The sequence below is a fragment of the Aspergillus fischeri genome, genomic scaffold (assembly GCF_000149645.3).
Source record: "Aspergillus fischeri NRRL 181 1099437636262 genomic scaffold, whole genome shotgun sequence".
Classification (NCBI taxonomy): Eukaryota; Fungi; Ascomycota; class Eurotiomycetes; order Eurotiales; family Aspergillaceae; genus Aspergillus; species Aspergillus fischeri.
Window position 1 is genome coordinate 574,159 of NW_001509764.1, and position 18,820 is coordinate 592,978.

The window sequence follows — 18,820 nt, forward strand, 5'->3', positions numbered from 1 at the left end:
TCGTCAATAGCCCAAGCCACATGGCACAGTTGACTATGCGGGGTCTCCACATCCCCAGCAAAAGCGGGGCTCCACGTTCTTGGCGGGCCTGCTGTATGGTTGTATTGGGTCTATTGGCTGCTGCAGAACCCATACTCTGCCCATGCTTCGGCTGAACTCCGGCTTTTCACTCAGTAACTATGCATGGTCCATCCTTCTTATGGTAGTCGCCAAGAACACAGTCTCAGTTTAGTCCGGGTTCTTCAAGCGCTTAAGCCTCAACCATGGATCACTGTCTGTATGTCATAGGATCATAGTGTCTGTTGACTTGCTCCTAGACTTGGCCGTTAGTGCCGCTGTTCGGCTCCTTCCCGTGTCATGAGTCGGTCGTCCTTGACAGAATGACAAAGCTCTTATAAATATCGGCACTCATTTGGCGCGAACCTACGCTAGTGCTTCTTGCAGGTTGGACATGTTGTGGTTATGTGGGGAAGGGTTAGATACCGGCGACTTTTGCACTGACCCAGTACGTATGTGGGGTCGGTGCGGTGTGCAGAGTGCAGGCAAGTCCTTTTCCTCCACCTGCAGCCGATCCTAATCTGTTTCCCCGACGAGTTCCTCACTGTGCCGTGATCTCGGTATCATCCGCCTAGTAAAATATCTCCGTCGACATCCTTGCAGCAGCATTTCAGCTGGGCTTCCCTCTTGACCTCGCTCAATGAGCCGGCTTTCGGAATAAACTCACCGAACAGGGCCATATGGTAACTCGCAACTCCTCCCAACTTGCATAGTAGTTCGATAATCGCCGAGTGTACGCTTGATGAGGTCCATCCCGCTCGACTTCCCCGCACATCGGATGACCTTGCTAACCACGTCTTCCTCTAGCCGTCATCGTCTAGCGTTGCCAGACCGAGTAGTGGTCAATTTGGAGGTCCCAAGACATGCATTATTCATGCAAGTGTCCCCCACAACCCCAGCTAAACTAGGGTTTCCCCGGAGAATAACCGACGCCACCACATCCGTATGTAGTAGACACCATGCTAGAATCTTCCGGGATACATACGCTAGCATCTCCGGGTACCTATATCGGTAGTTGGGCGCTTCGAGGTTGAAGTTCAAGATTCTGTCCTTGCTTCTCGTATTCTGTGCCGACGATTCTGGGCGCCACGCGGGATGCGAGCGGGACGGAGGAAAGTGAGCGTGGGAATAGCTGCCAATGTCCTAGTCCCGGCCACAATGTTCGGATCCCAGAATGCTCGGCCTATTTTCCCTCGTTCGTGTCTTTTTTACAAACCCATTACAAATCGATGGCTATGCCGAGGAAAGGCGTGGGATGATGTATGAGCTGACTGGTGCACAGACAGAGACTGTGTCCGTCATGTCGACGCCTAATGGCTTTCCGATGTACACTGTCCGCTTTATGGATGCCGGTGTGGAGGTCTGAGCTAAAATCTTGCAAGTCTGGCAACTGCGACTCGAGACATGGTCGGAGCCTTCTCGTCCGGCCGGCGCTGGATTCGGTGAGATCGAGCCAATTCCCGGCTTCACGGCATGTATGTGCCTCCTGTGATCTTGGCATCCAATGACGGTTCATCTTGTCGTCCGACCCTCGGCTTCAATCCAGCTTTCAGAGGATTGCATGTATCGTTCACCATACTTGTGGTTACGACGGCAATGCTGGACCGGGAATTCCTCGTAATGCATTGCCGCGCACCATGATGAATTCAGGACTCGGATTATTTTTCTCATACCTTGGCCATCCTTGCACTGCCTTGTCCTAGTCGTTCATCATGCTGAACATCGGTATACGAGCTATTCTTGTTACTTTTTTGACTTCGGCCCTTTGTAAGCAGCACGTAGATGCGCGGATAGTCAGTCTGCATAGGAGGGAAGGTTGACAATTGAACAGTCACATCCTTCAGTGAACAATTTCTGCAGGTTTAGTCAATAGCTTCGCAAATATCAAATGACATTAACTGGTAGAACTTGACTCAATTTTGGAACCATTTGTTGGAAGTTCCCGGCAGTGATCAGCAAATCGTAGACTTATATATCCCTCAAACCAGCCAAAGCATACAATCTCATTCAACAGACATTACACCAGCGCTGTCGGTATTCGACAGTCATTTCCCCATCATTGACTTGACCAAATCCAAATAGAATGATAATGTATTATTTGCTCAGTCATTCACCAAAGTAGGTTTCGTTCGGTAGCCTTAGTTGTCCTCCTCGAAATTTCCCGGTAACCCAATTGCAAAGAACACCGTCGTCATACACCAACGAGAGACTATCTCCCGGAAAAAATTGCATCGGACCGGAAGAAGTCTTCGAGAGTTTTGTCTGGTTCTTTTGAGGCTAATGTAAAGGGGTTGTCCTCTTGCATAGGGACTCGATGGTATGGCGTATCAGCCACAATATACCCAGGAACCATCTTATGAGTGCAACGCCTTGGTCCAGACAACAGTATTTAAAGCGAGACTTCGCTGAGACGGTCGAAAGCATTTTGACACTGAAAGATCAGGAACTTCTCCGTCATGGTTGGTCTTCCGGTATTGAGGTTGGACCGACGAGGCTCAAGCGATCACATCAGCCTCGCACTTGCCTAAAGACAAGCAGTCAGCAGATCTCAGATCTCTCACAGTCTTGATCCTAGCTACTGGGGAATCCTGCAGTGAAGGATCTAAAGCGATGTGAGACATCACATCTTATGATTGTTATGCTCTGGTCAACCGTGAATCGCTTCCACCACAGCACTCCAGCTATGTCCACTTGATATTATCTCCTACAGAAAACAAACGCATTCCTCATCTGTCCACAACATAGGAAACTACAATAAGCATGTCCATTTTCAGCCCCCCAAAGCACCAGAAGCTCATCCCCTTCAACATCCCCGCCGTTACCAGCCCTGAAATGGAGTTCATCAACACTGCCATCAAACGGCACCCTCACCAACGGGCGCTACACCCGTCAGTGCCAATTATGGCTAGAGCAACGGCTCTCCCGCAGAAATGTCCTCCTAACACCCTCCTGCACCGCTGCCCTCGACCTCGTCGCACTCATCCTGGAAAACCAACCCCGGCGACGAGGTCATCCTCCCGAGCTACACGCACCCATCGACCGCAAACGCGTTCCTCCTCAGCGGTGCCTCATTAGTATTTGTGGATATCGTCCCGGAGACCATGACTATCAGCCCGACGCAAGTCCGCGAGGCGATAACCGACCGCACGCGCGTCGTGGTCCCAGTCTGCTACGCCGGTTTCGCTTGCGGCATGGACGAAATTCCAGAAATCGGGCGCGCACGGGATATATACGTCGTCGAGGACGCGGCGCTAGGACTCTTCTCTACATACAGAGACAGGGCGGTAGGCACGATGGGACAGCTGGGGTGCATCAGTTTCCAGGAGGAGGAGAATACGGCTGGCAGCTTGTGGGGGGGGAGTTACGCGATCAGCGAACTGCAGGCTGCGTATCTATGGGCCCAGCTGGAGGGCGCGGAGACGATTCAGTTCCAGCGCCATCGGATCTGGAATCTGTATTGGAAGGAGTTGGAGGGGTTGGAGACGCATGGGATTATCGAGTTGCCGGCTTTGCCGTTGGGTCAGGAACATAATGCTCGGATATTCTGGATAAAGGTCCGGGATATGGCGGAACGGAGGGAGTCATGGGATCAATGAAGGGTGTTGGGATTAGTGTGCTGCCTCACTATGGTCCTCTCCATAAGATAGGACCTGATATGAATTACCGGCATTTTATGGATGAAGATGTGGTCACTAGGGATAGTAAGCGCCTTGTTCGCCTGCCGATATACTACGCCATGCCTTTGGATGATGCTGGGTTTGTCATTGATCAAATCAGGCAGTTTTACTCTGCTGGAAAGATAGTCTCGACAGGTATATAAACGTTGATATCAAGCCATTTGACATTCAGGGTTTCACTTTTCTGCCACAGTTCTGAGTGAAGAAGTAGATATCCATAATCGTTATGACACGGGCACTCAGTCATTCCCGAGGTTAGAATTATGGGACAGAGGACGACAGACACATGAGGCAACAATCACGCCTCAGACCAAAAGAGCGTCCAATCACCCCTGAATAATTCCAGGCTAATCCAGCACAAGCGAAAACGCCAAGCAGCCAGGTCACCACAGCTTCAGTTTCTTTTTCGACGTTCCCGCCTCTGTATTACCTGCCCATGCCTCCCAGCTGAACTCTTCCTCGTCTTCAATCTCATTGAGTACATCCATACTCCAGATATGCGCCCGGCACGATCGGCAAGCATACATATTGTCTTTCTCCTCGAAGATAATTCGCAAGTTGTCGAGTTCGTCCTCGAAGGCGTCAGCTGCTTCTGTTTCCCCGTTCGTTTGAATGCAACATGGACACAACGGAGTACAGTGGCCGCGGCTCAGCAGCTGGCCCGTGTCGCCGCGGCTTCTCGCAACAACCACGGCTCCTCCCGCAGCAGCCTCCACGGCTGGCACATTCACGCCGGAGCCAGTCGCATGAGTACCAATCCGGATTTGATCTCCACGCCAAAAAAGGCCGGATGCACCCTGTAGCTGCCACCTCACGCGGTACAGTCCGTGGTAATCATTGTTTGCATTCTCAAAGAAATCCTCTATCTCATTACGACCGATTCAATCTCTGCACGGTCCTCAGACGAGGTACACAGCTGGAGCTCTTTCCTTTTGGAGCGCAGGACTCCCTCCAGAAAGATTGATGCCTGAACGAAAAAGTAATGTCAGGTACAATCATTTCAGCGCACCAGCCCATGACATTGTTTCTGTGCTCTTTCTGGTGATATAGAAAATACCATCGGAGACGAGTCACGTCAGACTGTCCAGCACGATGAAGCTGGCATCCTATCTTCTCAGTGCCATCGGGGTGCTGGAAGAGACGATCCGGCAGACCCTTCTGAGTTGCTACCTTGAATAGGATTCTGGCTTTCTCGACGAATTCAAGATTGGACAGTAGGAAAGGGAGGTAATCCTGGGAGCACTTGGCTTTCTGCAGATTCTTCTCCCATTTCTCTACCGCGATGGTGAGGGGATCCGTCGCTGACTCTCGCCTGCGCCACATGCAAAGGCTAGTGAGCACCATTGTATCAGTTTGATCACTCGGGTAGATGCTTGATTCACTTGAATCGCAGGAGGAAATCCTTCGTGACTGTTTTGTAGTTCATTTTATAGAGTCCCGTCATAGACTTGACGATCATGATTCATACCATGGATCTCTAAAGTCTCACTCTATACAAATCAGCTACCCTCTATCCATCAGATACAAAAGGTAGTCGTGCAGTATATCCAATAAGAGATGCAATAGGTGTCATCTTAGAAGCCATCATGGTGGTCCTTTGATAGCCCGTCTGTACAGCAACATCAGCTTTGCAACTGACGCGACTTTGACGATAGATTATGTCTGCTCCATTGTTGCATCAGGTCATGGATGAAACTTCAGATGGACAGGTCCGGAAAATCACGTGTTCTGAAGAGTCAGCCTTCTTGGCAGCATCCGGCAATGCCGAAATAAGACACTCACATGTTCTGTCAGAGAACAACCACGCGGAGGAATTTTGAGATTTGATACATGGGCCAAGAACACAATCTCTTGTCTCTTCCCATTAGTTTAGTTCCCCTTGTCTAAGTCTTTATTAGATCTTGCCAGGAACAGGAAGGAGACGAATTCTAATGCTGATGCCTACCGTGGGATCAGAGTCTGGCCGGTGGTCTCCGGCTGTTCCTGCAGTTTGCCACTGCCTCAGCCCCTCTGCTTACGTGGCCCATTTTACTTGCTTCTGGAATTTGTGCCATGTGATTGGCTGCATAGCTCTGTCAATCTTCGATTGTGTCTTCATTAGTCGAAGCTTGGCCTGATTGGGACCATTCGCATTCTTCACATTCCGGACCAGGTGAAACAGTTCCCCTCCTCGCAGTCCTCGGACCAGACAACGTCATGGTTCGTACCGGGGATCGAGGCACATGTCAGCGGTTGCACTGGAAAATGAGCAAATCATTCACCATCGGTGGTGCAAGAAGCGTCACAGGCCATTCCGCTTCTAAAAATGGAATGGATTCAGTACCTGGTACCTGAGGCAGTCAGGCACAAGTGCCAGGATGGGCCCTGGCATTTATACGGCGCCCGCTCGCCGGGTTCCTGAGGCCCTCAGCAAAAGCGTACCTTAGCAATTTAGAACTCAGTAGTGCCATCAATTTGACACCTCTAGTTGTTGTTTCATCTCCACATTTCATCAAACTATCAATAATACTATCTTTTATTATCTATATCTCAATCACTCGTCAAACAGTGTCCAGGCTATTACTTCATACTCAGTATGGGATTCTCTCGTTCCTCACGCTCGTCCAGCGACCGCAACGGATCCATTAGCTCGCGCGAGAGCTACAAGAAGGCTACACTGTCTAGCAAAGCTGATCCCAACCAGGCCTTGACTGAAGCTCAACCAAGTTCGTTACCTTGTATCTGCTTGTGTCATATGTATACTAACGCTTCGGAAAAGTCAATCAAGCGGTATCCGGAACTCCAATGTTCTCCCTGCGATCGATGCAGCACCGCGACAAAGATGGAAACATCATCAGTTCGTCTTTCCTGGGTTCATCGCATGTGAATCATCAATGCTAACGAGATACAGCTGATCCCGACCGGTCCAATCCCACACGGCCCCGTCTCGAGCGACCGCTAGACACCATCCGATCGTTCGAGGCCGCCATCGAGGCCCGCCGTCGAGAAATGTGAATTATGTGATATATTGGGATTGGCATTGGGACTGGATATATGACGGTGCCTCTGGTGTTTTAGGATTGGTATATTGCGATATGAATTATGCAGGACGGACACGTGCGATGAATTGTTTCTAGCGAGATTGTACATTACAAGACTTGGACTCTACAGCTTGTCCATATCATGAAATCAACAGTGACACTCGATTCAACCACAGGACATCAATTATGTTCCTCATTCAGACACGCATGATACAGCATGTAACAACTGTGTATCCGATGCAAGGCCACTATTCCCAAAGCTACCAGGAAATAAGAGTAGTTAATGTCGATCAAGCCTGCTTTGGACTAGAACGTTGAATCGAAATAGGCTACCATCAATCGGTTGCAAATCCACAAAGCTTGAGCCCGACGGCGTATGTCTGACCCAATTTAATATTAATGAGGACTTCTCGTTTGCAGAGAGTGTGTCGTAGTGTGCTCCACCGTAAGACCGAGGGTGGATGATTCTTGTTCGGGGATAAAGCCGCCCACGAATTTGGCCTTTGCACACTCACCACGAACCATCTCGACTTTCGATACAGAATCAACGCTTGCTCAAATTCGCTCGAATAATAGGCAAGATGATGGAAGACAATTCAGAGTGCGTAAATCTGGATTCATTATGATGTCCCTACTCTTGAATCGTGCATCCGCTAATGGTAGTGGCCACAGTTATACCAGTCCATCATGACCCGCCACCATCACAATAGCGGCATCATCTCGGTCAACTCTAATTTCTAGCTCGGATTTACGAACCAATACTGGACAATGGATGGAGCCGGACTGTGGTGTGGTCGCTTTTCATTTTGCCGGCGCCTCGCTTGACGACCGGACCAGCAGTGGCTTACTGCAGTGTTGACGCGTTCATTGCCCAAAGCGGGGCCGTTGATGGCATCGCAGAAGGAGAAAGTAGTCGGCCGACTTGACGGAGGTGAAGAGTACGCCCCCTTTGTGAGGAGGGCTGCTAATAATAATACACCTATCGAGGGATAGCTCACGATGGGTGTGTTGATGGAATTCTCCCCGTCGTTGTTATAGCTTTCTGTTTCCCAGGTTGGTCGACCTATTGGACATATCCCGTGTTTGTTCATTCGTTTCCTTTCCTACTGCAGTTTCTTGTCATTCGTTACTCAGTTTTTGATTCCTTGATATCTACAATTGTTACATTTCATTCGGGAGGAGAGGTTTCGACACCATGAAGTTCTCCCACGCTCTCCTTGGGGCTGGCCTCTTGGGCACTGTTCTTGCTGACATTGACCCTATCATCATCAAGGTTTTTCTCTCCCATTCTCTTGAGGAATAAGTCTAACCGTCTGAAGGGATCCAAGTTCTTCTACTCCAGCAACAACACTCAATTGTAAGGACTCTCCGTCTATTTTGTGGACTCGTGCTAAACCTTTCAGCTACATTCGTGGTATTGCCTACCAACGTACGTGATTGTCATCTAGATGCCTCACATGGAACTAACTTCAACAGAGGACTACTCGAGCAATGGTACCACTGATGGCAGCAGCACTTATATCGACCCCTTGTCGGACGCCACGCTGTGCAAGCGTGACATTCCCATCTTCCAGGAGCTAAACACCAACACCATCCGTGTTTACGCCATCGATCCCACCGCCAACCACACAGAGTGTATGCAGATGCTGGCCGATGCCGGCATTTATGTCATCTCCGATCTCTCTGACCCATCCCAGTCAATTGACCGCAGTGATCCCTCCTGGGAGACAACCCTCTACAACCGCTACACTAGCGTGATTGACGCTCTGGCACCGTACAACAACACTCTCGGCTTCTTTGCGGGCAATGAGGTTTCCAACACCGTCGGTACCACCGATGCAAGTGCCTTCGTCAAGGCGGCGGTGCGGGACATGAAGGCGTACATTAAGGAGAAGGGATACCGCTCGATGGGAGTCGGCTACGCGACCAACGACGACTCCACCATCCGCGTCAACATGGCTGACTACTTCAACTGCGAGGAGAGTGACGAGTCTATCGACTTCTGGGGATACAACATCTACTCCTGGTGCGGCGATTCGTCCTATACTGAGTCCGGGTACAGCGTCCGCACAGAAGAGTTCAGGAACTACTCCGTGCCTGTCTTCTTCGCCGAGTATGGTTGCAACGAGGTCACTCCCCGCAAGTTCACCGAAATCGAGGCCTTGTTTGGAGACAAGATGAACGATGTCTGGTCGGGTGGTATCGTATACATGTATTTCCAGGAGGACAACAACTACGGTAAGCTCCTTGATCCAGTCATTGGCCGCGACTGATCCATATAGGCCTTGTCTCCGCCGTCGACAGCACCAGCGTCAGCACCATGGCCGACTTCAAGTACTACTCCAGCCAGATCAACAACAACGCCAACCCATCCGGCACCAACAAGGCCTCCTACACCCCCACCAACACGGCCCTGCAAAGCTGCCCGACCGTCAACAGCAAGTGGCTCGCCAGCGCCAGCCCCCTGCCCCCGACCCCCAACGAGCAGCTCTGCACCTGCATGAGCAACGCCGCCTCTTGTGTCGTCAAGGACTCCGTCAGCAGCGACGACTACAGCGACCTTTTCAGTCTTATCTGCGGCTACACCGACTGCACCGGCATCGCTCGCAACGCCACCACAGGCAGCTACGGCGCCTACGGCATGTGCACCCCCAAGCAGCAGCTCAACTTCCTGCTCAACAAGTACTACTCCGAGCAGAGCTCTGCTTCCTCCGCCTGCAGCTTCGGCGGCTCGGCCACTGTCACCTCCGCTACCAAGGCGACCGGTGCCTGCAGCTCCCTCATGAAGGAGGCCGGCGCCGCGGGCACTGGCACCGTCACCTCCAAGCCCACCGGCACTGCTGACTCGTCCGGCTCGTCTGCTTCTTCGACTAGCTCGTCTGGTGCGGCTGTTGCTCTTACGCGCGGCTCTGCGGTGACTGTTGGCTCGTTCGAGTTGGGTATGTACGCCATCACTGCGCTTCTGACTGCAGTCGGCATGGTCATGCTTTAGCGGTAACTGTCTGCAGGATATAGAACAGGTTTGCCTGAATAGCCGTTCTCATTAGGTGTCCTTATTTAAGAGATTGTACTTTTTGTCGCTCCTTTTAGTGTCTTCGACATGTTCAATTCTTTTCATCGTACTCCAGCTGGAGTCCATATGCTCTTTCATACGTCTATTGAACTTCACCAATCGTGGTAGTACACATCTTTCGGAGAGAACAAAAGTGACAGAAAGTATCCGAGTAAAACCACGCCTTGACAGGTCCTGCGACACAAAGGGCGTCTAGCTTTTATGAACACAATTTCAGAGGTGGTATTGAGACATAATATATATTTCATTAAACCTTTGATTCTGCTCATTGTATATCTATATATTTTGGCTGTTGCCGTCTGTCAATAGCCGGACATTGTCAAAGATCTTCCCTCTGACGATAATGTTGGTATTACCGCTATATATAGAGATCCCTGAGTCTGTCAATCGACAATTCTCCGTACCGCAAATCCGATTCCTCAACGACAAAGAATACAGCCTCAAATAGCCCTATCATGTGAACACATCTTCAACGTGGACAACCCAATCATATGTTTTGCTATACGAGAAGGATCAACATCTGGTCTTGGACCGGTCACGTGGTGCCAAGTTGGGATACGAGCCCCCCCTCTCTGCTTGATTTCTTCTCCTGAGAGCCTCTGTGCGAGGTTGATAAGGGAGGAACATGCGTTTTTGAAAAAGCGAAATTGGCAGATGATCGAGATATGGATCCGTTATCAATCGCGGGCAGCTCGACTGCCCTGAAAGCATCCTGCCACGAGGTATCTATATCCAGCTGCATCTTCATGACTACACACTAATACGCGCTAGATCATCTCATTCACGTCAGGAATTCTGCGTGATAACGTCCCTGATGGGGACATGACAATCTCAAACACAGGCCATGACCTGAATCGTGTCTGTCTCGTCCTGGACGAGATCATCCCCACATGGAGGGCCCATTCCTCCATCCTGATGACGCATCCGTCTGCCAGTTTCGGGATGTGGACGTGCGTGCAGTCTAACTTGGAAAACATCCGAGTCACGCTGCAGCGGCTAAGGCAAGAGCTGGAACCTATTGTCAAGAGCGGGCAGAAGAAGCGCTCGCTGTTCAAAGTCTACGCCAAGGCGTGGAAATTGGGCTTGCATAGTTGCGCGATTATTGCGTATCGTGGACGTTTGGAACCACACCGCAAGGCTTTGAAGGTTGGAGCCACTATGATGAACATGTAGGTCTCGTTTACACGGCAATGGGGTTGAATATGGTTGTGTTGGGTGCTGATTTCATCTGAGGTGTGTGCGGCTGCAACAAAATGCACCCGCCCAAGAGAAGCAATCGTCGCTTGTTGTCTTGGACATTGAGATCAAGGATCTCGAGGCGGCAGTACAGCCTATGAAGAAGCTGTCTTTCGTGTCTAGCGCGGAGACAGCTGAAAGACAGGATATGATTGTCGCCATGGAAAGCCTAATCAGTTCCGCAAAGTCATTTTATACGTTTGTGTCTATGGCACCATCAGCACCTGCCGTGAATCAGGAAGAAGATGGTCATGACTCCGTACCCCCTCCGTCGTACGCACAGGCCATGGCATCTGAAGATGGGGCTGAGTCCGAAGACGACGGCCCCTGGCCATCCCCGTTCAATGTGGCGGCCCGAGAGGGGGATTTGGAAGAAATTAAAAGGCTGGTCGCGGCTGGTGAGGACATTCTTGCCACCGGTGAGATTGGCCAGTCGCCTGCATACTCGGCTGCTGTCTCAGGAAACACTGAGATCCTAGAGTATCTGATCGAACACGGTGCAGACTACACCTCTGGCAACGAGGACGGCTTCACACCGCTCAACGCAGCCGCCACATTTGGCCATCCTGATGCGGTGCTTGCTCTCTTGCACCACGGAGCAGATCCGAATGTCCCATCTGTGGACGGACAGAGCCCAATCTACTCCGCCGCGAAGCTCGGTCAACTAAGCTCCGTAAAGGTGCTTGTCGAACATGGAGTGAACATCTCAGACACAACGCATCCAAAGCAGTGGACCCCGCTGAACGTGGCGGCTCATAGTGGGCATCACCATATTGCAAAGTACTTGCTCGACCAGGGGGCGGACTTTAACATACCTACTACGAGTGGATGGACACCACTGGCATCAGCCGCCTCTGAAGGCCACGCAGAAATTGTCGAGACTCTCATCAAGCGCGGCGCCGATGTCAACACTAGCATTGGTGAAATCGGCGCCACGGCGTTGTATTATGCCGCAAAGGATGGCCACACTGATGTGGTCCGCATTCTTCTGGACCACGGCGCGGACACCTCCCGAGCATCGGCGAATAAATGGACCCCCCTCAATGCGGCGGCATCGGAGGGCCATCTAGCGGTTGTCGAGCTGCTCCTTGCAAAAGGCGCAGATGTCACAATCCCCGATTCAACGGGCTGGGCGCCGTTGAACAGCGCTGCGGGCGAAGGGCACTTTGAGATTGCAGTTGCGCTGGTCAAGCACGGGGCAGATCACGCCGTCGCGGACTCTCGGGGCCACACCCCACTCTATTCAGCGGCACTGCACGGCCATCATGCCGTTGTTGACCTCCTCCTCGAAGCCGGCGCAGGTATTAACGTGATGAACAAGGATAAATGGACGCCCTTGCATGCTGCGTCCGCGAGGGGACATCTTCAAGTAGTTCAATCTCTTCTCGCCTGTGGGGCTAATTCCGCAACCCGGAACACGGGTGGTTGGAGTCCTCTCAATTCAGCGGCCTGTAATGGCCATCTGGAGGTAGTTAGATTGCTGCTAAGACACGGCGCGGCTGTCGATAGCCGCAATGATGATGGCTGGAGTCCGCTAACCGCCGCTGCTGGAAATGGGCACACGGCCGTGGTCGAGGCCCTGCTGGATAGAAAGACGGATATCGAGACACGCAATGATGGCGGATGGACTTCCCTTGGAATTGCAGCGCGAGAGGGCTATCCGGAGACGCTAAAGGCTCTTCTAGCACGCGGTGCAGACAAGAACGCCACGAACATCAACGGCTCGACTGCTTTGCACGGCGCAGTGGAAAAAGACCAACTCGAAGTGGTTAAGCTTCTCCTTGCACAGGGTCTGGACATCTCTGCCAAGTCGAAAACTGGATGGACACCGCTGAATATCGCTGCGAGCAATGGCCGGGCGACGATCGCCCAGTTCCTGCTTGCCTCCGGGGCTGATCCAAACACACCGCAGGATGACGGATGGACTCCGCTGCATGTTGCCACGAATGAGAACCATATTGAAGTTGTGCGAGACTTGCTGAGGGCAGGAGCAGATCATCGAGTGAAGAACCAGAATGGCAGAACCGCTCTTGATCTTGCACGTTCGAAGGGGTATAGGGATATAGAAGAACTCCTGTTGGGTGCTGGAGTCAAACGTCTTGGCTTCTGATGATAAGGGTTGTTTCGTTGTTTCGGTATATTCCACTTTCTATAAGATATGAATGATTACTGGTACGTGAAGGACATATCGGTAGACATACTGAACTAGACTGGTCGTGGATTGGGTATGGGTTGATCCACCAGCAGTGTAACATCCATGCGGGTTGGATTGCGGACATGGATATATCCATATCCATGCGGACCGGGTGTGGTCAACCTATTTACTGATATTTAAACTACCTTACCTTAATCTCCTCTCTAGAGTAGGAATGGGAAGCCTAGCTACTACTAATAAGGAGGTAGAAATAATTCCTATTCAAGGACTAGAAAAGATAGGTTATCTTGGGCTCGCCTGGACTCGACCGAATGCAACTCTGAATACTATCAATTTATCGATATCTGCGAAGCAATACTCATATTCAGGTCTAGCCTCAAGTAGTCATAAATTTCCTATATAACTTCCTTTCCTTAACGACTCAGACATACACAAGATACTTTGTAGTAACCAGCACCTGCTCTTAGATGACTTAGCTTTCATTCATAGGAGTAGACGCCGTCACACTTAATCAAGTGTCGCATAGCTGATTACAGCCACAACCTGTAGGTCCGATAACTTGACTCCAACCGTCACACCTTCCTCCAGTACCTCTATCCAACGTGGCCCAGCACTTCGCCCCGTGCGCCTGACCACCGTCTACCTCCATCATTCCGACCTTTCTAATGGTCCCTTCCCAGCCTGACCGGTCCGACTACCTCTATCTCACACAAAGATGGCTTCATCTGCTAGTGTAAAATCTAGTCGGGCCGCTGTTAATCGAGCCTGATGATTACAGCATTACTAAGGCCTGAAGCCCTGTTGTTGTCTAGGTAAAACGGAAGTAGAAAGCCAGCAGTGTATATAACTGTGCTAACCAGATAGTGTAATATATCATGAAAACTGTGACTATCCCTTGAACTGTCACCAAGTATCTAATCCTTTAAGGGGCTATTGGGTTTAAAATCAAGCCCTAAAGGATGCCCTAGGCCGATTAGTTAGAATATGAATATAGAACTTCTAGAAGATAAAGTCTAATATATGGATATTTCTGCCTTAAATAAGTCTATTATGATTTGTCAACAAGAGTCCACGACTCTGACTCTCCGAAACTGCCAACAGTCTGTCTCAGCGTGTGTCCTGACCAGCCCCGGCATTCAGACTAAAACCCAAGTCTCAGAGACATCGATTATGCAAGTTCGGCGTGATGGCGATCAAACTGGGTACTGACTACTCATATGCGAGCAACTCTTCCAGATTTCCGGCCGAGAGATGATAAAAATTAGCAATCCCTTTAATGCCTCGATGAAGGTATCGGAAAGACAATCAAACGGGGTCACCACTAAACCTGTCAGCCTCGTGCAGCCGCTTAAATCATGGCTGCTAGCCTTCTACGCATTGCGGGCGTACACTCGGATGGCTGCGCTAGGATGGTCTCATTTCTGTGCTGGCCTTATGCAAATAAGGATAAGACAAATGTTATGAAACCTCAACGTCGCTCAGAATTCTGCGGATCCGTCGATAGTGCACGTCTTTACAGCTATGATGAGCTCCTCTGAGTATTCCAATAGCGAGTGGCTTCAAAAGGGCCAAGTCCAGAGAGATGAAGCAAACATTGTGAAGCGCATTCTCGAGTACATCTCCGTCATCCTTTGTGTCGTTGCCACCGCTATATCCATACACATCTCCTCATGGTAGGCCCTCCGAGCAAGCTGGACCGCATTGATCGCAGCCTTGTCAGCCTGCTGCATGGGGCGCCGGGGAGGAGCATCCACGAAAAGTACCGACTACGTCATCGTGCTCCGAGTCGGAGCCCAGGGAAGAGTGAGGCATAGTGGGGAATCAGAGGTACGCTCTGCTTCCTACCAATGATTAAGCCCACAGAAGCTCACATATAGATAGATCCCCTGTATCAAGAGTATCTCAAAATACAACAGTGCGTAATGACGGATGGGATCATGTCATGGTGCATACTATGTACTTTTAGCTGGACGATCGTCGAGCCTTACGGCCGAAGAGCGGGGAGAGGTATGGACTATTAGGGCAATGGCAAGCGGTCAGCATTGTGACGGATTCCTAGGCACAATGGGCACCGGAGGCGACATGCCTCCACAATCGGTGGCCATTATTGCCAGGAGATGACGGCGATAGGTGAACCCCCGCTTGAGGAGTGATAATGGGGAGGAGAAAAGCAGTTCTCCCCTCGTACAAGGATTAGAAAAGGCGAAGACATCATCTCATGTTGCCAATTGGGCTGCCTGTATGACTATTTTGCTAGGATGTACTACTGGAGATGAGCTGATTGAGGTTCAAATGCAACTCTCCGTCTGTAAGCAGAGTAGCATGTAGTATGGGCAGTGCCTGCTACATGCCTGCCCAAACTTGATGCTATTCATATAGATTGTGGGCTTGTATTGTCTCGTCATTTGTGATACTCCCCTTGTATCAAACCTACATCATTTTACAATACTTGAAACTACCCCTAGAAAGACCCAACATACGTCAGAAAAGTCAGCCTCTGTGATGGTGAAGTCACATCATCATGTTCATCGTCAACCACAGCGCCATGAACTCCAAACTATTGCAGATTGTGCAAATGAACAAATCAAATGACATCGATCCCCATGGTCCAGCCATTCACTCATCCCCATCTCGATATGTCTTCCCCAACAACGTAAGGCGCTATAGCTTCTCATCAGGCGGACGCGAGCCGATCGATTTTCTCTTCTCTTTTCGTAAGTTCCTCTCCGCTTCAAGAAGGAAGGACTGGACGCATTTGCTGCGGTCAGGACTTTGTCTTACTCGTTGATCATTCAGCAGCGCCGTCAGGGTGGCCTTGATGCTGTTGTGGTATTCGCGAAGCTGGATGTCGATGTTGCTGCCGGGGGAGACGTTTTTGGCTGGGGAGGAGTCGTGGTCGTCGGCTGGCGAAGTGTAGGAGGCGGATCGTCTGTCGGCGATGGCCGAGTGCAGGGTAGGCAGCTGGTTGGCAGATGCTGCCGGCTGAGGGGATGGGTGAAGAGGGACCATTTTGTGTGCTGGCGCTGTTGCTGTTAGAGATGTTGTCTTGAGAAGAAGTGATTGAATAAGCTTGAAGTTAAACTGCGAGTCTGTCCGTCCGTCTTATAGCTTAGCTCGTGAAGCTCAACGTACATGTCTTGGAGGCTCAGACCTCAGAACGCATCGACCTCGTTACGCCACAGGGTACCTTAGTTTTTCTGTATACGGAGTACATAGGAGCCCTTGGTATTCGTAATCTGCGCCAATCGAAACAAGGTAGCGATCTGCTTGCAGCATCATACCCATGGCCCGGCCCCTCTTGCTTGATCCTGGCTGTCTTTTCCTGCCAATGATGAGCTTGATGCCATCATGCCGCTGTCAGTCAGCGTCTCTACTTTCTACAGGGTTTGGACGTGTCTGCCATGTTTCGTGATATCACCTATTGTACACTTGTCCACCTTGGGTCTACTTTTGAGGTATAAGGGGTACTTTCTGACCGATGATCCTCGCGTCATGATAATTCTTCACCGTTATAGTGTCATGCCGCCGCTTATATCATTCTGTCTGTGGATTCGTTGGATACATTCTGGATACTAGTCTATTGGCAGTTCATTTCGCCTCCGACCGACCTCTTGGCCTGTGCTCACTGTGGGTGTGGCTAGACTGAAGGCGATTTATCTCTCGTGTACGGCTTATGCCTATCATTCTTCAGGTTCGACCATTCGACCCTTCTTGGTGACCTGTGGGTCCATCTTTCTGTGAACTATAACTATGATAGAGGAGTTCCAGCCTCAATCCATAGATATATGTGCATTTTCGCCCCTGGTTATACCACAGGTCCAGCCTGGGTGTCCAACAACATGTCAGCAAATGACCTCACTGTATGCAGTTTCCTGGCTATAGCTTCAGACAGGTAGGATACAGGGGCACGAACGTCAGGATGACTCAATTGTGTTGATCTCCACGTGGCGGCGTCATTCAGACGAGTAACAAGAGGTATGCTGGTTATTTGTCATGGAGGGAGGAATGTGATACCAGTATCTCTTTGAGGGTTTAAACTTGAGTAGGTGTTCAGATATGCATAACAACAACAGACTTTATTTTAGGAGATCTAGGGACATACTATGATGGTGTGTAGTTGAGGTGACCTCAATAGCCTCATGCATACATCAAGGCCACACCCCTGACGTCATTGGCCGCTGGTCACTGGTGCTGTGGTGCAACCAGGAAGCTTGGCATTATGCAGTATAGACAAGTACTGAAGTACTTATGACGGAGCAAAGCAAGCATTCTACAGGGTAGTCTATCTAACCTTACCCGGCCTATCTTACCTAGTATCCCCCGCTCCATTACAAGCCCATCTAGCCAAGCATCCCAAACACCCCCACGTCATAAAACCGGACCCCAGATCGCCGCCCCTTTAGCAGATTCCGCCTCGCAGACAAATACGGGAACTCTCATACCTGATGGCTTGGCAGACCTTCGTTACAGAAAACCCACTCCTCAGACGGCTGTTGTTGCTTCCCGAACGCCGGCCTGCAGCTCGGCTCGGCTCCAGCTCCGACATCGGTTCTCCGGGATCATAACTAGCTTTGATATGGTCTTGACAACACCGAGGAGAGCACGCGATCGATTGCGTCTAGACAGCTGATGGCATCGCCTCATAACAGAAAAAGGAAAATATACAACAGCTGGGTTTGCTGGTGGTCACCCGCTCAACTACTAACCGGCCGGCGTATGGCCTCTCTACAGTCAATAGGTGGCTAGGTGTCTCCTGGGTGAGTAAAGGGTGAGCACCACTTTAAAGTTATACAACCAGGACGAATTAGAGTGAGTATGTGAGGTATAGGTTGTGTATCTCGACTCTTGCTGATGTCTCACCCAGATCATGTGACCGCATGCAATCTACCCTAAGCTGTGTTATTATGCCTTGACACAGCTTTTCTATAATAACCATATGAGTTTATTCTGGAATGCTCCTAAATTTGATTCTTGGACTGGTACATGTTCATAAATCAAAATGTCAGACAGTATAAACTGGGAAATTCATTCATCTTTTGTTAATGACACTCCTCAGCATCGATTTCTTGTCTTAGCGGCCATCAGACTCCTGAAACGAGTACAGCCACATGCGGGGAGGCGTTCTTCTCTCTCTCTCGCAATCTGTGTGTCAAGTATGGACTACTTGATCAGCTATCTGAAGCTTCGGTAATGGGTTATATTTCCAGCCATACATCCATTCCTGTGCCCAGGTCTTTTGCGCCTTCGAACATCGCGGTTAGGCCTATATATTTTCATGGAAAGAATTCATGGCGACATGATTGCGGTTCGGTGGGTGTATCGAAGTGAGGAGTTAAAGATGAAGCTTTTGTTACAACTAAGGCAGTTCATCCAAGAGATTATGGGTCTTGTCCCTCCTGCGGGATGTGGCATTGCAAACATTGATGGCGGAGCTCTATATGACTGTCGGTTACCTGGACCCTCACTGCGATTTGAACCGTTTAGTAATATTCAAGACTTTCATTACCATCTACGTGAGGGCTTGCAAAGGCATCCGGATCTTGATCGGGGATAGAAGACCTTATCATCCAGCATCAGAGTAGCTGACCGCTGAAGTTTACGC

At 50.3% G+C, this 18,820-nt stretch overlaps 6 protein-coding genes across 6 annotated transcripts; 4 read left to right on the forward strand and 2 right to left on the reverse strand.

Annotated features, from left to right (window-relative positions):
* Positions 1-2,817: 2,817 nt before the first annotated feature.
* NFIA_095770 (DegT/DnrJ/EryC1/StrS aminotransferase family protein) lies at positions 2,818-3,653 on the forward strand (the record flags this gene model as incomplete). The annotated part of the gene is made up of 2 exons (XM_001261853.1): positions 2,818-3,065; positions 3,119-3,653. The coding sequence occupies 2 exons, from the start codon at positions 2,818-2,820 to the stop codon at positions 3,651-3,653; spliced, it is 783 nt and encodes a 260-aa protein (XP_001261854.1).
* Positions 3,654-4,117: 464 nt separating this feature from the next.
* Positions 4,118-5,078, reverse strand: NFIA_095780 (uncharacterized protein; the record flags this gene model as incomplete). Its single annotated transcript, XM_001261854.1, has 2 exons — positions 4,118-4,544; positions 4,792-5,078. 2 exons carry the CDS (start codon positions 5,076-5,078, stop codon positions 4,118-4,120), a joined length of 714 nt encoding a protein of 237 aa, XP_001261855.1.
* Positions 5,079-6,309: 1,231 nt separating this feature from the next.
* Positions 6,310-6,728, forward strand: NFIA_095790 (DUF2406 domain-containing protein; the record flags this gene model as incomplete). Its single annotated transcript, XM_001261855.1, has 3 exons — positions 6,310-6,439; positions 6,493-6,570; positions 6,625-6,728. The coding sequence occupies 3 exons, from the start codon at positions 6,310-6,312 to the stop codon at positions 6,726-6,728; spliced, it is 312 nt and encodes a 103-aa protein (XP_001261856.1).
* A 1,221-nt stretch (positions 6,729-7,949) lies between these two features.
* On the forward strand, positions 7,950-9,746 carry NFIA_095800 (glycoside hydrolase family 72 protein; the record flags this gene model as incomplete). The annotated part of the gene is made up of 5 exons (XM_001261856.1): positions 7,950-8,027; positions 8,074-8,111; positions 8,158-8,183; positions 8,231-8,992; positions 9,037-9,746. 5 exons carry the CDS (start codon positions 7,950-7,952, stop codon positions 9,744-9,746), a joined length of 1,614 nt encoding a protein of 537 aa, XP_001261857.1.
* A 903-nt stretch (positions 9,747-10,649) lies between these two features.
* NFIA_095810 (ankyrin repeat domain-containing protein) lies at positions 10,650-13,173 on the forward strand (the record flags this gene model as incomplete). The annotated part of the gene is made up of 2 exons (XM_001261857.1): positions 10,650-10,996; positions 11,061-13,173. 2 exons carry the CDS (start codon positions 10,650-10,652, stop codon positions 13,171-13,173), a joined length of 2,460 nt encoding a protein of 819 aa, XP_001261858.1.
* Positions 13,174-15,879: 2,706 nt separating this feature from the next.
* NFIA_095820 (uncharacterized protein) lies at positions 15,880-16,227 on the reverse strand (the record flags this gene model as incomplete). The annotated part of the gene is made up of 1 exon (XM_001261858.1): positions 15,880-16,227. One exon carries the CDS (start codon positions 16,225-16,227, stop codon positions 15,880-15,882), a length of 348 nt encoding a protein of 115 aa, XP_001261859.1.
* Positions 16,228-18,820: the final 2,593 nt, after the last annotated feature.